We start from the raw sequence: 17,448 nt of genomic DNA on the forward strand, positions 1-17,448 counted from the left end.
CTGTGGGGATGGGGTGTAAATAAATAAAATTAATGATAACAAATGTTAAAAAAGATAAATGCACATCAGTGCCAGTGGTAATTTTGTGCTTAACCCCAAAAGGTTTTTTTAAACTGGGGACTAATTGGTAATATTAATGTTGTCCAACACAGCTGCAAAACATATGAGAAAACCAAGTGTGCACTGTAAATTATTAACGAACAATCATTCTCATTGTGCTGGACTATAGATCTGGGAATGCCTGGGTAATTCATACAGAATCTCATTGTGCACATGAGCTTTTTTTTTCCTTTTGGAAAGCTTCTTGAAGATTTTTTTACAAACGTATCATTCTGTTAGCTCTTTAACTCAGTCCAAGTTCACATTAATAAAGATTGTATTGAATGTGCAAATCCAGAGATAAGTATGAAACCTTATCGTAAATATTTACTTGTTACATAAATGAATCCCTGTAGTTTATTACACTTGCATTAACACAGGGCACGTAAGCAGTGGTTAAGAACAAAATCCCATATTGCCTGTGTTTTAATATCTATCCATTAACACATCTGCTAGCATTGTCATGCTCTGCAGCTGAGTTTTCTCTAGCTGTTCTCACCAAGACAGAAGTTGTGGTTTCATGAATGGAGGAAGGATATTGTGAAACAACTTTCAGACTGTGAAAGCACCATCATGTTTTAGCAGGTCTCTCACAGAACCCCTTAATTTAGACAGACTGTCTTCCATAGAGTCATATGATCATCTGAAAAGACGCCAAAACTCTAATTTCTGCTTTGTTCTTGAATATCATAATAGCCCCAGCACCTTAATTGGCGTTTTATCTGTGATATCCTGGCTAAACTCTAGTTTGACCATGTATAACTTGGCCTTCCAAATTTCATCTCTTAATCCAGTTGGTGAAGTAATTTCTTACTTTTCAACTGGGTAAAGTGTGACTGCTGGTGCACCCAGGTGGGTGCCACACTTATTGTTATTTTTAGTAGTAGTGGTAGTAGTAGTAGTATAATACAAATTTGTGGATTGCTATCTTAAAACTATTAATGTATCTTCAGAATTCCACATCCGGCCCAAACAGTATTGATTAAGTGATGGCTCTGTTAGATCTTTTAGTTGCCACTCAGTAAATCAATCATCTAACAGAAATAACGGGACAAACTTCTTCCCAACAATAATCAAATGAAGATTGCATCAGTTCCTTTCACCCAATAGTGAAAGACTTTGATTGAAGTATTGACAAACGCTGTAGAAGTACTGGTAAGAGAATAAATTTAATAATTACAAAAGCTGTAGCAGGATGACGTACTGTAAGCTTGAAGGTTTACAATTTGGTCAACAGATCAAGTGCTAATGCGATCTGAAGACTTCTACTGACTTCTGTAAACTTTACTGTTGATTAAAAAAACAATGATGAATGCATTGCTGGGAACAGAAAATAGGGATTTACTGTACAATCACCTTGCACTAACTATTCTTCTGCATGCATTCTGTAACCAAAGCAAGTAGCAAGCTTTTCATACTATCCTGTTTGCCATCAGCAATTTGGCTGTAAGGAGTGTTAACAAGGAGGGCTTTGACACCTTTGTGTGCCTGTATTTCGCTCTCAAAAAGACATGACTCAAGGCCAAATACCCCTGTGAGGGAGAAGTTATTCTACCCATTCTGTCTGCTTTTTAAATAGAACTTCAGAAACCTCACCGCAAGCATGTTATTACACAACTTTCAGTGAAACATATAGCTGCACCTTCAGCTGCAAGTACGGGCCCAGAGCTGTTTTAGGATCTGCACTTAATCTGAATCACATTACAAATCCTGAGTCAGCTCATTACTATGGGGCCTATTCATGTTTCAGCTATAGTTAGACCTGTGACACCTGAACCCATAGAAGACATGGGTGATGTGATGTGTGGTAGGCCAACGTGTTTTTAGAAATGATCGCAGTAGAGCTCGGACATACCGGCACCTTGATATCACAAGTCAGGTTAACTATGTTCAACGTGTTATTATCTAAATATATAGGAGGATGAGAGGTAGTAAGTGATCCAGCCGTAATTTGCAATCTGGCTGAACACTCATCTGTCAGCGTTGAAAGAAACAAGACTGCTGGTTGGAGATCTAGAGACAGCTCTTGTTGCATAACTCGGGAAACTAGAGGAGTAAAAGAGTTGCTCATCTGCTTCGCTGTTTCAGAGTTAGCAATGTAAAGACAGACGGGAGAGTGTGTATCTTTTTGTCCAACATTTTGGATATAGAAAAAGTACTTCACTGAGAATTGTATTCTCTCCACATCAAAAATGTAGCCCTTGTTGTGAAGGAAGGAATATTTCAGCAGTACAGGACATATCTGGACATGTATCAGAACACTTTTAAAACCTGGCTATTTATTTAACTTACCATCAAGCCCAGTTTGCTTTCCTGCTGAAACCCGCTTTGGAATTATTTTGTCAGAAAATGACATTGCCAAAGGAACTTGCAATCTGTACAGCTGCTGGAATACTGCAGTACATACTTGCTGATTTATTTTGCTGGTACTTGCATTGCATCCAAAGCAAGTTATACTTGTACCCATTTACAGCTGGATATTTTACTAGCATGAGCTGGGTGAAGTACTGTAGTTTACTCAAGAGCACATCAGAAGAATCGCACCCACATCCTTCCCATTACAAGCCCAGAACCACACCTACAGCTCCACTATGTCAGCATTGGCTCAGTATGAGATGTTTAATTCAAAAGGTCAAAAAGCTGCTGAGTTATTGAAACGCACTTCAAATACATTCTCTGGTGCCTGTAATGATAGAATAATGTTACATGGAAAGAAAACACAATCGTTTTACAAATCCTCTTTTGCTTATTATCTCATTTCAGTGTAAAGAAGATTTTAATTTCAGAAAATAAGTTTTATTAATAACAAAACTGATATCAATTGCAGAAAATAAGTATGTACACTGAAATATGCAGAAAGGTAACTCCATTTCTCATAGTGGAAAACTGTGTCTTAAATGTTTTAATCCCTAATTTGGTAACATGTTTAGAAAGCCTAACACTCCAATTATTAAAAAGCTAGCATTTAAATCCATTTGTATTAGTATGCAATACAAAATTATCTGCTGAGGTAATATTACAATATTCTTTCATTTTTTACTTGAATTGCCTAATTTAAAAGCTGCCCTTTTCTCTATAGTTAATATTTACCTCACAAAGTTTCAGATCTGCATAGGGTGCAAAATCAGTGTTATTTAGCTGGTAAACACTGCTGATGCTTTTCGGACTTTTGCTGAAATCAAATGTTTTATGTTTCATCATGCACTGCCAGGTAACACATTTTCCTAATTGCTAAAGCTCTGTGTTATTAAAATGGACCTAATAAACTGTGTGGTGAAATATTTTTTCATACACCCATATTTACCTGTGTAAACAGACATCGAGACAGCAGTCCATTATAGCTTTATTTGTTTTGGACAAGACAGGCGCACTGGTGCAGTGGTTAGCATTAATGCCTTACAGCACTAGGGTCAGGGGTTCATTTCTAGACCTGGGATGCTCTCTGAATGGAGTTTCCTGTGGCTGCTCTGGTTTCCTCCCGCAGTCCAAAACATACTGGTAGGTTAATTGGCTTCTGGGAAGATTGGCCCGAGGTGTCAGTGCATGTGCGTCTGTGTGTCTGCCCTGCAGTGAACTGATGTCTAGTCCAGGCTGGACTCTGCCTTGTACCCATTGCTTGCCACAATAGGCTCCTACTCCCCCATAACCATGAATTGGAGGAAGCAGTTAGAAAACGAATGGATTGATGGATTCCAGACAAACATCATGAAAGTAAAAGCTACCAATCCAAACTTACTGTATGACATGCTTATGTCTCACATTCATAAAGGCAATGCTCTTGTAATTAGTAAGAAGGGGAAAAAATAAGAGGTTAGAAGACGATATATTCTTATCAGAATATATCTCCTCAACAATCAGAATTCATCCTTCATCCTTTCATAATTTTAGTAGAGCCAAGAATATATATTATGCAGACTGCGTAATGAGTGCATAATTTAAAATACAGTATAGCCTTTTCAATAATTCATGCACTAAAATGAGAGTACATTGCCATACATTGCCAGCTACTTTTGACATTTTCTCGTCATTCTCCCCCCTGATTTTGAATGTTGAGCAGGTGAAAAATATGCATTTTTCCTAATGATTTGGGTGAGAGCTTGATAAAATATAACAGGGACTACAAATATTACGTTTCATGCCACATGTAGTCAGTGAAGTTCTCAGGGAGAAAAATAATATGAGAGCTAGGAATCCTGATCGTATTGAAAAGTTTTATTCAAGTTTTATTTTTGATGGCTTTCGTCCTGCAACACCATCGCTGAATCCCACCTCGTCCATAAAAAGTGTCATGGATTGCCCCTGTACAATGTCCATCACTCTCATGTTTGTCATATAAAACATTTGTTTAATAATGTTTAGAATACATACGTCATTTTATGGGGATTGTGTATGTGTGTAGAGTTTTAACCTGTTTAACTTTAGGCTGTGGTCCTCGATTGGGACATTATGGAGGGTCACATAATCATTGCTTACAGTCTTTGAGAGGTTCATATTCATTCCGAGACAAGTGCAGTGTTGGAGTTCAAATGCATGGCAATTGCCCGACCTTGATAAGCCCCTCACGTGCCTTTGCTGCAAGAAAATATTTGGGAAAGTGGAATGCTGTAATGCAAAAAAAACATCCTGTGTTTACTCCACATTACGAATAAATTCCTGGCAGATTGGACACCAAAAATGGATATTTTCAGGGTATAAAAGAAGTGCTGTATAATACTGCAGCCTGTGTTTAATTGTAACCAGCTGAAAATAGTTTGTTCTTGTTTTTTTCTGTCCTGTACAGATAGTCACATATTTTAATCGAATTTTTTCCTCTGGTTATTGTCAATTTTCGTCCTACTTAAATCATGTTTCCCTTAGCATCCTTCTCAGTAGGTTCACTCTGTTCTGAAGCTACAGGATGAACAATACTGTGGAATCTTCTCTTTTGGTGGGATGTCCGAGACACCTGTACCATCCCAGGGCAGCTCTGAGTGCTGATGGTATTGTAGCATGCTCGGGTTCTTGGGGGGTTTCTGCCCTTGCTGCTCCTGCCCCAGTTCGTCCCCCGCGTCAGGATCAAACCCGGGCCTCTGGCGTCGCTCAACAGGGATATGGCTGGCTGAGCTAAAGAAGGCCTTCGTCGTTATGCACAGGGGAGTAGAGGGAGGTGCCGTCACTGTGTCACACTCTCCCCCGCTTAATTTTTGCTATTCTCAGCGAAGGCCTATCCCATCCCACTGCTGACACCAATGTAGTGAATTTGGATTTTTGGGGGGTTTTCTGCCCTTGCAGCTTCTGCCCCAGTTCGTCCCCCTCCTCAGGATCAACCCCAGGCCTCCAGCATTGCTCAACAGAGGTTATTGCCGGCTGAGCCCCAGAAGGCCTTCGTCAGCCCTGGCGGCCAACATCCCTGTTATGTGCAGGGGAGTAGAGGGCGGTGCCGTCACCGCGCTGCAACGGGCTCGTACAACCTGTATGTCAGCCGTTCGTTACAGTTATGCACAACAGTAGTGTGTTTTTTTGACTTTTCAGTGTATATAAATTGGCAACTTTGCCAGTGCCAAATATTCTGCATTCAGTAATGGCTCCAGATGGCTTTTAGCGGATGCCGATAGTGATAACAAGTCTTTTAATGGCTTCTGCATTAACAGCCTTTGGCAGCTAACTGTTGTGGTCCTGTAGGTGTGCACGCAAAATAGATTTTAATAATTTCAATCAAAACCAAGAAACCCAGCTGGGTTTGGTCAAGTTAATGGAAAACCATTCAACTAGATACATAAGCCACTACATCTGTTGTACTCAAGATTAACACTATCAAAATATTAAAGGTGTTTCTGGGTAACATTCTTTCAGTTTCAAATTGTATTGCATGTGATTTTAACAGAGGCATCTTAAGGAAGCAATAAGATGATAGCAATTATCAGTAAGGTGAGAGTTTTAGACATGCTGCAGAGTATGTCTTTAGAATGGAGAAAGATTAGCGTATGTGGCTTTTCATGAGAGCTTTGAGTCCAGTTATTATTTGAGTTCTGAAATTAAAGTGCCCTTTAAAAAACGACAGCAAAGACACTCTCCCCAAGGGTCTGCTAGACAGCTAGCATGACAATCTGACACCTTGTTGTGCTCAAATACGTCCATGGAAAGGTGTGCACAACACCCTGCAGTTAGGAAAGTGAATTGATGGGTGTCAGATGTAATAAACCAGCATGTTTTGCATACCGCATTAAATCTTGCTGTACTGGTAAAGCAAAACATAAATTGTGGTGAGACATTATCAGGAAAACAGAAATGCCAGCGAAGTATTTTAATACAAATATGAAAATACTATGGAATGAAACAACATAAACATCAAGGAAGCATGGTTAACCACAATGAAACCACATAACGGTGAGGGGATATTTTATGATATTCGGTTCCAGTAAAGAGTTTTATTTCTTCTCAGTCCTAACACAATACACACAGGGAGCATAGCCCATAGAATTCCTTTCTCAGTGTCTATCTCTGCTCTGTCTCCCACACAAGAACACATGCCTTGAACTCTACTCATTCAAACACAAAGCAAAATAACACCTCACCAGCTTTGCAAATTTAATTCCATGACAAATCTGAGACCTACAATCGCAGATTTAAATAATATCCTGATTTATATCCCTAGTTCTTTCATTCAAGTGTTCTAATGTGACAAAAAATCATCAGAACTGAAGTGACACCTAGTGGTCTTACTTAATAATAGTAGTACTGTGACACTTTGACACTTCTGTGACAATAATAGTGAGACACTTTAAATTAATAATAATAATTGCTTACACTTATATAGCGCTTTTCTGAACACCACTCTAAGCACTTTACAGGTAATGGGGATCCCCTCCACCACCACCAATGTGAAGAATCCACCTGGATAATGCAACAGCAGCCATATTGCGCCAGAACGCTCACCACACACCAGCTATTAGTGGTGAGGAGAATTCATAGATGGGGATTATAAGGAGGCCATGATTGGTAAGGGCCAATGGGAAATTTGGCCAGGATGCCGGGGTTACACCCCTACTCTTTTTGAGAAACACCCTGGGATTTTTAATGACCACAGAGAGTCAGGACCTCGGTTTTACGTCTTATCCGAAGGACGGCGCCTGTTTACAGTATAGTGTCCCCATCACTATACTGGGGCATTAGGACCCACACAGACCACAGGGTAAGTGCCCCCTGGTGGCCCCACTAACACCTCTTCCAGCAGCAACCTTAGTTTTTCTCAGGAGGTCTCCCATCCAGGTCCTGACCAGGCTCATACCTGCTGAGCTGCAGTGGGCTGCCAGTTGTGATTTGCAGGGTGATATGGCCATGCTGGCTTTTCTGAAGGATTCTGATCCTTTTATGGGAAGCTGACCATCCCAGATGCTTAACATCTGAGATCTGCCCAACCTCAGGATTTATTCAGGAGATATCTTTAAAAGATCTTTTAAGATGTAGTCATTACTTTTTTGTCTCGATCAGAGATTTGAAAAGTCACACACATTCTGTACAGGGCTGATTAAAAGGTGAAACAGCTCGTAGGACAAGACTGATTGTATCTGCATTGTCAGAAAACTAAAAGGGCTCTGGTGGTTCGTCACTTTCCAAAACTAAGATGAAATTAAAAAAAAAACTTAAAACAAACCAAAACTTGTCAAGATAGTATGTTCTGAACTCATCATTTGCAAAGACATTATTAAGCTTATTCTGGATACGTGGATCATGCATTCTGTAAATAAAAGAGGAAAAAAATCCTTGCCTCCTGTGAAGTTCAGGGAGATTTAGGTACGTGCTCCAAGCCCACTGATTATCCTGCTGGTTTTCAGCCAGTCCTTCTTGCTGGAAAAGCGGTTCAAGGGTCAGAATGAAGTAATTCATAACACTACCACCATGTGTTTACAGTATGTCCTCATTGCTGACAGGATGCCTTTTAATCAAACACCTATCAGATTATCTCACCAATGAGGCAAAAGCAGAGATTTGATGAGGAGCACAAAAGTTTTGTGAACCTGCGAGATCTCTAACAGTCAGTCCACTTTTTCATGGTACCGTCTTGCCACAAATTCAATATCCCAGCTTCACCTGCTCAAAGATGTTATACGTATTTTGGTCACTAGAGGGAAAACATTGGCGATTATACATAAATGTAGAGTATTCTACTCAAAAATACTTCAGAATAAAGTGTATAGCACATCGTTATTAATTACAGTTGAAGTGCCATAAATGTTTCCTAGCTTTGAATGTGTTGATACAGTAATTAAAAGAATACAAGAAACCAAACTGAAGCATCAAGAAGAAATCACATCTGTATTTTTTCACAAGGTAAGTGAAACGGTGAAAACATATATATTCATCCAAGTCAAAACCATTCCTGCTTTTACTTACGTCTGGATTTTTTCAATTCAATTCTAGAGCAGAACCCATCCCGAAATTAGATATCCAGTTCTCAGAAGAAATCCAACACTAAAAACAGATCATGTTTAGTTTTTTTTTTATTAAAATACCTCGCAAAGCCCCTGCTCCTTGATTTCTGATCCATGCCACTCTTTCCAATAAATGCAGTTTCATTTATGCAGCTGGAGTTTGCAGTTTCAACTTTCAGTGAGGCATTAAAATTGAAGACAACAATCATATCACCTATTTGGCTGTTGTTGATGTTTTTTTTGCCTTTTTGACAATAGGTAATTACTTTGAGTGATTCTGTTTTGTTCCCTATTCATGTCCCATAGTCAATGCAAAGATTTCCCTCATCCATGCAGAATTTTGTTATGGAAATCAGTGACACATAGGCAGTACAATAGGAAACAAATGAATGCACTTTCTTTTCCCAGAGGACTTGCCCACAGAAAAAAAAAAAAATGAATTCTGTCTGCTGGACCCATTAAAATGTTTTTTAAAAATTATATTATTCAAGAAAAACCTTTTATTGAAAAGCCTGTAGGCAAGTTCTGCCTTGTTTCCTCTGACATGCTTGTTGTGGCAAAATATGATATTAAAATTGTTTCCTGTCTCTTTTATGCACAGTAGTGCTGTGCACCATTACACTGCTTCACATGAACTATTTGGATTCATCTTATGTAACCAAATAGCAGCATTTCCAGTCATCCTTGTTCAGTAACCACAGAAAGTGTGCTATAATTACATGACCTCACTCATTGACGCTTTATATGCATGTCCATTTGGGCAGTTTTGAGACACTCTTGGCACAGAGAGAAAGATTTTTTCTTTTTTATTCCCGTGTTTCATTACATCTCCCCTGCTTTCTTTGACATTTTTTCAAAGTCCACCAAACTGAACCGATAGTGGCATGCGAAGAGTTAACGCCGCACAAATGCTTGACATTCCAGACATGTAAGATCTTGTGTGAGAACTGTCTTGAAAAGATAACAACGGATCATACTGGACCCCTGCTCAGAGCCCAAGATTAACCAGAAAAAACATCATGTTGGTGCTGTCATCATTTAGGATACCACATTAAAAACATTTTTTTAATATTTTCAGTTCATGAAAGGAAACCAACATTTACAATGAAACTAGCAGCCAGTACTAAAGTTAGTTGCATGAAAATGTATATTCACCATCTGCAACACACATTGAAGTGTATACAAATCAGAGATTTTGTTCTAATTTAACATCAATGACCATAAAAGGCTCAACCATGTGTCATTTTAAACTGGTAGTCCCTATACAAATTTGCATAATACACATCTATTTAAAATGTATTTCCTGATATTTTACAATAATGTTTCCCAGTTCTTTATGCAAACGCATATGGCTGGTCTATATTAAAACAAAGTTTTTTTTAGAAATAAGTACAGTATTTTTAATAGGTTGTATTACTTATATGACAAAATCATGACGTTCCCAAACTTTATGTCTGTCAAATAATAAATAATAAATGTAGTTCTGTAGGGGGTTTTCTGTGGAAGCAGGATGGATACCTTTCCTTTTGCGAATAAAATCTACGTTCCCTTCTGAATGATGAAAGCTCTCATGTTCCACCATTAAGCTTCCAGCCTTTTTTTAATCCTTTTCTTTGGAGCAGATAATTTCCTGTTTGTTTCTGAATTATGTTCACACGACGAGCAATATAACTGGGGGTCAGATTGGCTTCGTAGAAAGTGTGGCTCCACTTAACTGGGAGAGATGAACCCACAAGCATCAGACGACATACATGAAGTCTGCGTTTCACATCCGTTTGGGTAGAATTGACCCATCTTGTGTTTCCCTGCTGTATCTGTGCTTAAACAAATATTTCCCTGAGCTCTTAACAAACCCAAAGGCAAAGTGTCAGCTGGGATGATTGCCGTTGTGCTGAAAGGTCATTTGAATTAGAGGAGCTCCGTCAGGAGTATGGCCACCTTCCCTAAAGAGTACTGTACCTGTTCCCCACTCACAGCTCCAAGAGACAACAATTTTCTAATATTTGGGCATTTTCACACTCCTTTACTCATCATTGTGACACCACATTGTTCCAGAACCTGCTGATATGGCTTGTACACCCTTAATATGATGAAATAGTCCTACAGTTTATATTTTCCTATCTCGTGTCATGCCTTTCTGCCTCTCTACCAGCACAACAGGTAGAACTGCTTCTGAGGAAACCAAGCGCTTTATTTACATTATTGCTTCATGGTTTCCATCCATTACAGTTGAGTGGAGGAGAGCTTTGCAGTGCCTGCTTTGAGAGAGAGTTTCTTCTTTTCCACAGACAGCTTCTTACGAATTCCCTGCCCTGCCAGGAAGTACAATATGGGGTCCAGGCAGCTGTTGGCACTGGCAAGAGGCCTCGTGACCTTGTACGCAATGCTGGCGCCTTCAAGGGCACTGCAGCTGATGTCTTTGCCCAGGTATCTGAGGACGTAGTAGAGAGTGCGAGTGAGGTGGAAGGGCAAGAAGCAGACCATGAAAACCACCAGGACGATAATGATCATCCTGATGGACTTCTGTTTAGACTTCGACGAACAGGCCCCGCCCGCACTGGGCTCTAGCAGCTTCCTGACCATTAAGCCATAGCAGACCACGACCACCACGAATGGGATGCAGAACAGCATGATGGAGATGAAGGAACTATAAACCAGGAAGTCTTCAAACAGTTCACTGCTGGTGGTGTCGTAGCACACGTTCACCTCCCCCACCTCTGTGGTGCGAGAGAAATACAAGATGGGGGACTGAAAGGTTATCACGGCGATCCAGACGCCTACGGACATCAAGCGGGTCCTGTGCTTGCTCACCCACTGCAGGGACTGCATGGGGTAGCAGATGCCCAGGAAGCGGTGAATACTGATGCAGGACAGGAAGAGGATGCTGCCGTACAGGTTGGTGTAGAAGAGAAAGCGAACGATTTTACAGAAGGGCTCGGTGAACGGCCAGTCATTTTCACCTGCATAGTAATATATGAGGAAGGGCAGAGTGAAGATGTACAAGGTGTCGGACACAATCAGGTTGAACATATAAATGGTGCTGGGCTTCCAGCGCTTTGTCCTGAAGACAATAACATACATGGCGATGCAGTTGAGCGCCATTCCAATGAGGAAGACCAGCCCGTAGCTGACTGGAAGAAGAAGGTACTTAAAGCTTTCATCGAAAGAACAACGGTAGGGGCTGCTCTGGTTTGACTCACTTTTGTTGAGGGTGCCCATCATTTATCAACAGGGACTGCTCAGGAGCTGCCATGGGGAAAAAGAACAGAAAAGGACAACATTAAAAAAATGAGAGCAGACGCAGGCACCCCAGATCTCCGTCCATCTTTTTATCGACCAAGCAAATCCCTCATGAAGATTTCTATGATTCTCATACCTTTTCTATGGAAACTGCAGGGTCATTTAAATTTGCGATGGCGCGCACATATACTGTATGTAATTCAATTCCTAATAGTAAAGATTAGAGGAATCCCATGCAAACTCAGTTTTCTGTTTTGAAAATCGGCGAGGGAAGCTGGTCGATTTAGAGCTGCCTCGTTTTGTGGTTCCAGAGGCTTCACAACAGTTTCAGTCTGCTGCCCAATGTTAGCACAACGTCATGAATTATTAATGCAGTGGTGTGGAGGATCCATTAGGGCTTGACCTGGATGGGTTCGTATCCTGTTTGAGGCTCTGCTGCTGAGCTCTTGAGCAAGAGATTTCGGGATTTCAATCAGAATTCGGATTGCTCCAGCTGTATAAATAGTTACAGATGTCAATCTCTTTGGAGAACACTGTCAGCCAAATGAAATAATAATTTATTATAAAGGGCAATGTAAATAACGTGAAACAACTCACTGCTCGTTCAAAGCCCTCAGTAAAGACTCCGGGCTGATTATGTTATAAAAGGCACTGGGGTTGGAACAGTGTTGCAACAAAGAAAACGCTTGCTTGTGAACTGCAAATATAATGACTGAAAGAGTTGTTAGATGCTAGTTAGGTAAAGAATTTACTTTCTGCTTTATAGGGAACAGAGTGTGGTCTTGAAAGCGTCTAAAATGGTAATAATTATTTATAATACTCTGCTGACAGCTATGTCTTTTACTACCTATAGTGGTTATTATCAAAACATAAGGCACTTTTAAGGTTGTTTTGACACGCTTGAGGTTATGTGTTATCTGTTCTTACAAACTGTAGACAGTTTACACAACAGTATAATTTTCTATCACTTTTGAGAAGTATTGGGCTTGTTTTGGCTGCTTATATGTCTGTTCTGCAATCGAAGGTACAGATAATAAAAACTGAAAGCTTAATGTTCTTAAATTATTCTTTACTCCACATTTCTAAAGGGAATATCTGTATCAATCTCTCTATTGGAATCAATCCTTCAATCCATCAACCCAGTAAATCATCAACCAATCAATATTTTATTTTCTATTAAAAGCTTACAGCAGTTTACCTTTTGCTTTCCTTTTAAAATATTTGGGTATTCACTAAAAAGTTAATATAAAAAGAAATACAACTTCCATTACACCATATAAAAAGTGTCAACTGAATTAAAGTCAGCTGATGGGTTAACAACATATATTCTTAATCACGTCAAACATTAAGTTTTTCTCTTGAGGTGCAATACGAGTGATACACACCAGCAGAAAGCTGAGTAAAACAATTGTACAAACATACGTATGAGATGCAGTATGTTAAGAATGTCTTACATGAATCAACTTGAAAAATAAGCTTAAATATTCATTCAAGGCCAGTGCTTTTGTGATCACTGTGTAATCCCTTCAATAGTAGTTTGAAATATATTGACCCATTATGTTTCATAGATAGAAAACGTAAAAAACCTACATTTGTGATGTCGCTCTGCCCCTTTCTCAAACAAATATTAACGTTGTTTTATATAATTTCATTTACTTACAGTTTAATGTCTCGTTAAGGATGTCAAACCCCTGCTACTAGATGCATGGTCTGTTTCCTCTTGCTCACTACATACAAAATGATTAGCACCTTCACGTGGGAGTTAAAGCACATCTTTGCAAGTCAGAACTCGTGAATCTGTGGCATAACCAGCATGTCAGAGTGCATTGTTTGCACAGTATAATGTCAAGTCAAACAGAGCGGGTGCAGAAAGCCGGCTGTCAAACAGGAGGGAAAGATATCAAAGTTTGGATATACTGTAACCAGCTTTTTACCGTTTTGTTTTCTTGGTATCATCAGTTTATACTGTCGGTGCTCCGTAAAAAATATATATTTTCAGGAAGAAGGACCACATTCTTCGTGAAAAAAATTGGAACCAATCACAACTTGTTTTTACATACAAAGATAATGGAGGGAATGGCAGTTATAGTAACAAAAGTGAAAATGAAGCCTGAATAATAATTACACGCATAGTGTGCAATGTCACTGCAACAAATCAGTAAACAATAGCATCTTCCTTTCCAAAGTATATATATTTAATTGATACAACCTGTGTGCACTTAAATAATTTGTTACACTGTCGGGCTTCTATTATTTTCAGATTATCAATACAGTTCATTTCCATTCCCAGAAATAAAAGTCATTTTCAATAACACTGAAAACTGAAATTAAGCCATGTCGGTGTTGGCACTGTACGGGCTGCTGCCTGTGAACAAAACGCTTATCAAAAGAAAGGGATGAGATAAGACGTCCCTTATGTCAGAAGCAATATGGCAAACTTTAAAATGGTAGGAGAAAGTCTGGACACACAAAAATTGGCGGGTGGCTACTTTCAGTAACGCAGTAGAGGGGAGCAGCGAGAAACCCATTAGGCACAGCGATCGTTTATATCCCCACTAAATATATGTTTTAATAGTAAACATTTCACACAGGAGATGCCAGACGGGATAGCCTTGATGCGGGTGCAGGTGTCCAGGAATCACTGTGGGAATGCCAAAGGAAACATCCAGGAGAGACACCCCTGTTGGCATCCTCCTCCTCGACATCCTCACCACACTTCGGGCACAGGGCAGAATGCAAAATGTGAAAAGTGACACTTCCCAGTCCTTCAGAGCCGCAGAAAACAACAAAGTCAACATTCGAAAACCTTTGAAAATAATAAGCTAACAAGTCGATGGAAGAATTCTCATTTTTGTTTCTGTGGGGAGATGGAAAAAAAACAGGCATTTCTGATCAGTGGCTTATCAAAATTAATTGGAGCATTAATAATTACTTACTATGCAGATAAGTTAACATTGAATAGAAAACCTCAAGTCAATGTCTTTCTTTGTTCAACAAGCAACTCAAAGGAACATAGACTCTACATTTACATTGCTCTAGAGAGCCTTATAATGATATTGTTGGCACTGGAACCGTTAATTCGTACCCGAGTATGTTAATATCCAAAAATGCACAGAAAAAAACTAAGGTCAAAGCCATGACGAGAATTGTACTTACAGATGTAAATGTACTCAGATCCCTTAGAGGCATAATTCAGGTACTGACAACAAATTTGGAGTATATGTTATGAAACACACAACGTACAAATGTTAGTCAAAAGGTATCCTCCAAGGTATACACTACGCGTTTAGCTATAATTTACTTTCATTCGGGTTACTAGAGTGTCGCCTAGTGGGAAAAGTGCATAATGCCTTTCTTTTAAAAATGAGATTTTTTAAATCCTACGGTGCATACCGGAAACTAGATTGCGACATTTAAAGAGCATTTTTATTGTGTTTTCATTTTTCTTTCTCAGTTGAATGTTTGAGTCTCACGGGGCTAGTAGATAAAGACTAGTTTCATTTTTCTCAGTTGATTAGTACAGTCATAGCAACCATCCACAGATGTGCCCTTGACCCCTTTTTAACGGATAATTGAATTATCCGTAATTATTTAAAACGAGTACACTTTTGTTGGCATGAATTTGTTCTTCGCAGTTGTTGAAATAATAAAAGGGTCAATCCAAGACATCACTGAGGTTTGAAATTATCCAAAAACTACTTTCTTTTTGGACTATTGCATGGAATCTGAATAAAATCCCGTTACATTTCAGTTAGAAAACACGTTGTGTTCTTTTGAGCCGCAAGCGTTCTTGCAGATTACACCGATGAAGCAGAAAATGCATCTAATGTTATCCCAACATCATTCATCGTTTGGCGTTGCTTTACATCTGAGCTGACAGCTTTTGACACCTGAAGTAAATAGAACTACTGCAACAAATGCCTTATTTCTTCTCCCCCTCATGTTGACTTCATTTAAAGCTCTCAGAATAAGACGTTGCTATACTGGAACAGAATCCAAAATCTGTCAAATGAATTTTAATAGAAGTAATTGGTTTAAGAACCGAACTGGCGATATGAGTCGTGTGGAGAATATATTTGTCATTGGAAAACATATTGGACATTTGTGTCGATCACCATTTAAACATCATTGTATACCTCCTCATCACGGAGAAAACTGCAGCTCACCGATGCTAACCATTGACTATCCTTCTAATCAGTCAGCATCCGACTAGAGGCATCTTCTAGACGAGGCAGGGTATTGTTTATAACATCAAATTGTAAAAAAGATACACCTCAAAAAAGTCAGTCATCTTCATCACTACTGGGAGAGGTAGTTAAGTGATTATTTGAATTAGAAATTCCACATCAGTGATTTTTGAATTACTACAGCTATTGTTTATAGATTTCTACATTAATAATTACGTGACATAACGCTTTCATAAAATGATCAGACCTGTAAATTGTTTGGGGTTTTTTTTTTCAATTAAAGGGTTAGTTATGACATTTTTAAAACCCTTGAAGGACATCAAGGATGCTGAATCCCTTTCTCTGGGTTTGACTGCCTCTCTGTTGCCTAGCCCTCTCCAATCAATGTGATGTGCATCGTCTGCTTTTCCTTGTTGCTGAGCAGGTCTGGAGACGCAATCCTGCAGGGAATAGAAATGTTTGACACCCGTTTAAAGGAGTCAATAAATCTGGATTACCGCAGCGCGGCGCTATTCTCTCGGTTTCTGAGAAACGGGTCCACATTCTTCCGTGCATCAACCGATTTATGTTTTTTTTAAATAAAGAATTACATATTTACTTTGCTTGATTCGTGCAAAGCCTCGAAGTCTTGATACCCTGAAAAGGGCGTTATCCATTATTATGAAATCATATTTACCGCTTTGGTAATTTTTTACATAACTTTATTAGACATATCTTCATCAATATAAATCTACATTAATATGAACAATACTGAGAAAAAACAGCAATTGGCGTTTTGATTGTGATACCCTGATTCTCCGACGACCTGTGATGATTAAAAAGCGGTATTAATGTATTATATGTATCAAAATCATGCCCCGTTAATTTAAAACTTTATTCCCTGTCGGTAAATAACCTAAAGAAAATAAAACTGTCGCTTAAAATATCACCCATTACTCACAATACAATACACTTTGTTTAATATTAGCATTTATGCTAGGATATTTGCAACAAATTATTTCGATACTCTTCCTAGTGCATTTACAGTACATCATTATAATATACGGTACATACCTTTATACTTTTACGTACTTATCGTGCACAGAAAGAAATTAATGTGTTCTTATGAATAAGCTAACCACATTTCTACTCCAAACCTTGCCTTTTAGGTAACAAGTCATATTCGCAATATATTTGGGTCTAGTTGTATATTTGTTTCCCAGTTCTCTGTAACATATCCTTTATTTAGTTGCTCTCTTCTGATGTTTTATACCGAAGTTTATTGTTCTACCGGTTGTACATGGTGTGCCTTTTTCCCCCCTCATCATCAGACATGATGTTATGTAAATAAAAATCCCTGGGAAAAAAAACCGGTTCAATAACAACAACAACAACAACAACAACAAAAAAAACCCTCTTTTTTTAAAAAATGAAAAACAGCACACACTCTCCCTCTCCCTCGGATAACCTCAGCATGTCGCCATTGAGCCTGTTTTGGACCGGAAACCTGGCGCTGCATTTCCATTGCATTT

General features: G+C 39.0%; 1 protein-coding gene and 1 long non-coding RNA gene across 3 annotated transcripts; one reads left to right on the forward strand and one right to left on the reverse strand.

Annotated features, from left to right (window-relative positions):
* Positions 1-8,561: 8,561 nt before the first annotated feature.
* On the reverse strand, positions 8,562-17,275 carry p2ry2.1 (purinergic receptor P2Y2, tandem duplicate 1). 2 transcript variants are annotated; one of them, XM_088639123.1, is made up of 3 exons: positions 16,991-17,275; positions 15,887-16,377; positions 8,562-11,756 (listed from the first exon to the last, which is right to left on the reverse strand). In XM_088639123.1, the coding sequence occupies exon 3, from the start codon at positions 11,730-11,732 to the stop codon at positions 10,734-10,736; it is 999 nt and encodes a 332-aa protein (XP_088495249.1). In that variant the 5' UTR covers positions 11,733-11,756; positions 15,887-16,377; positions 16,991-17,275; the 3' UTR covers positions 8,562-10,733. The 2 variants fall into 2 exon arrangements, with proteins under 2 accessions (XP_088495249.1, XP_088495248.1); XM_088639122.1 differs by lacking the exons at positions 15,887-16,377; positions 16,991-17,275 and adding an exon at positions 13,411-14,347.
* Positions 11,269-15,500, forward strand: LOC148658127 (uncharacterized). Its single transcript, XR_015940030.1, has 2 exons — positions 11,269-11,405; positions 14,342-15,500. It is a non-coding gene; the product is annotated as an uncharacterized LOC148658127 (long non-coding RNA).
* Positions 17,276-17,448: the final 173 nt, after the last annotated feature.

The sequence above is a fragment of the Lepisosteus platostomus genome, chromosome 7 (genome assembly GCF_059453375.1).
Source record: "Lepisosteus platostomus isolate fLepPlt1 chromosome 7, fLepPlt1.hap1, whole genome shotgun sequence".
NCBI lineage: Eukaryota > Metazoa > Chordata > Actinopteri > Semionotiformes > Lepisosteidae > Lepisosteus > Lepisosteus platostomus.

Excerpts from the sequence above, each read along its gene's own strand:
- p2ry2.1 (XM_088639123.1), bottom strand. The coding sequence starts at position 11,732 with ATGATGGGCACCCTCAACAAAAGTGAGTCAAACCAGAGCAGCCCCTAC.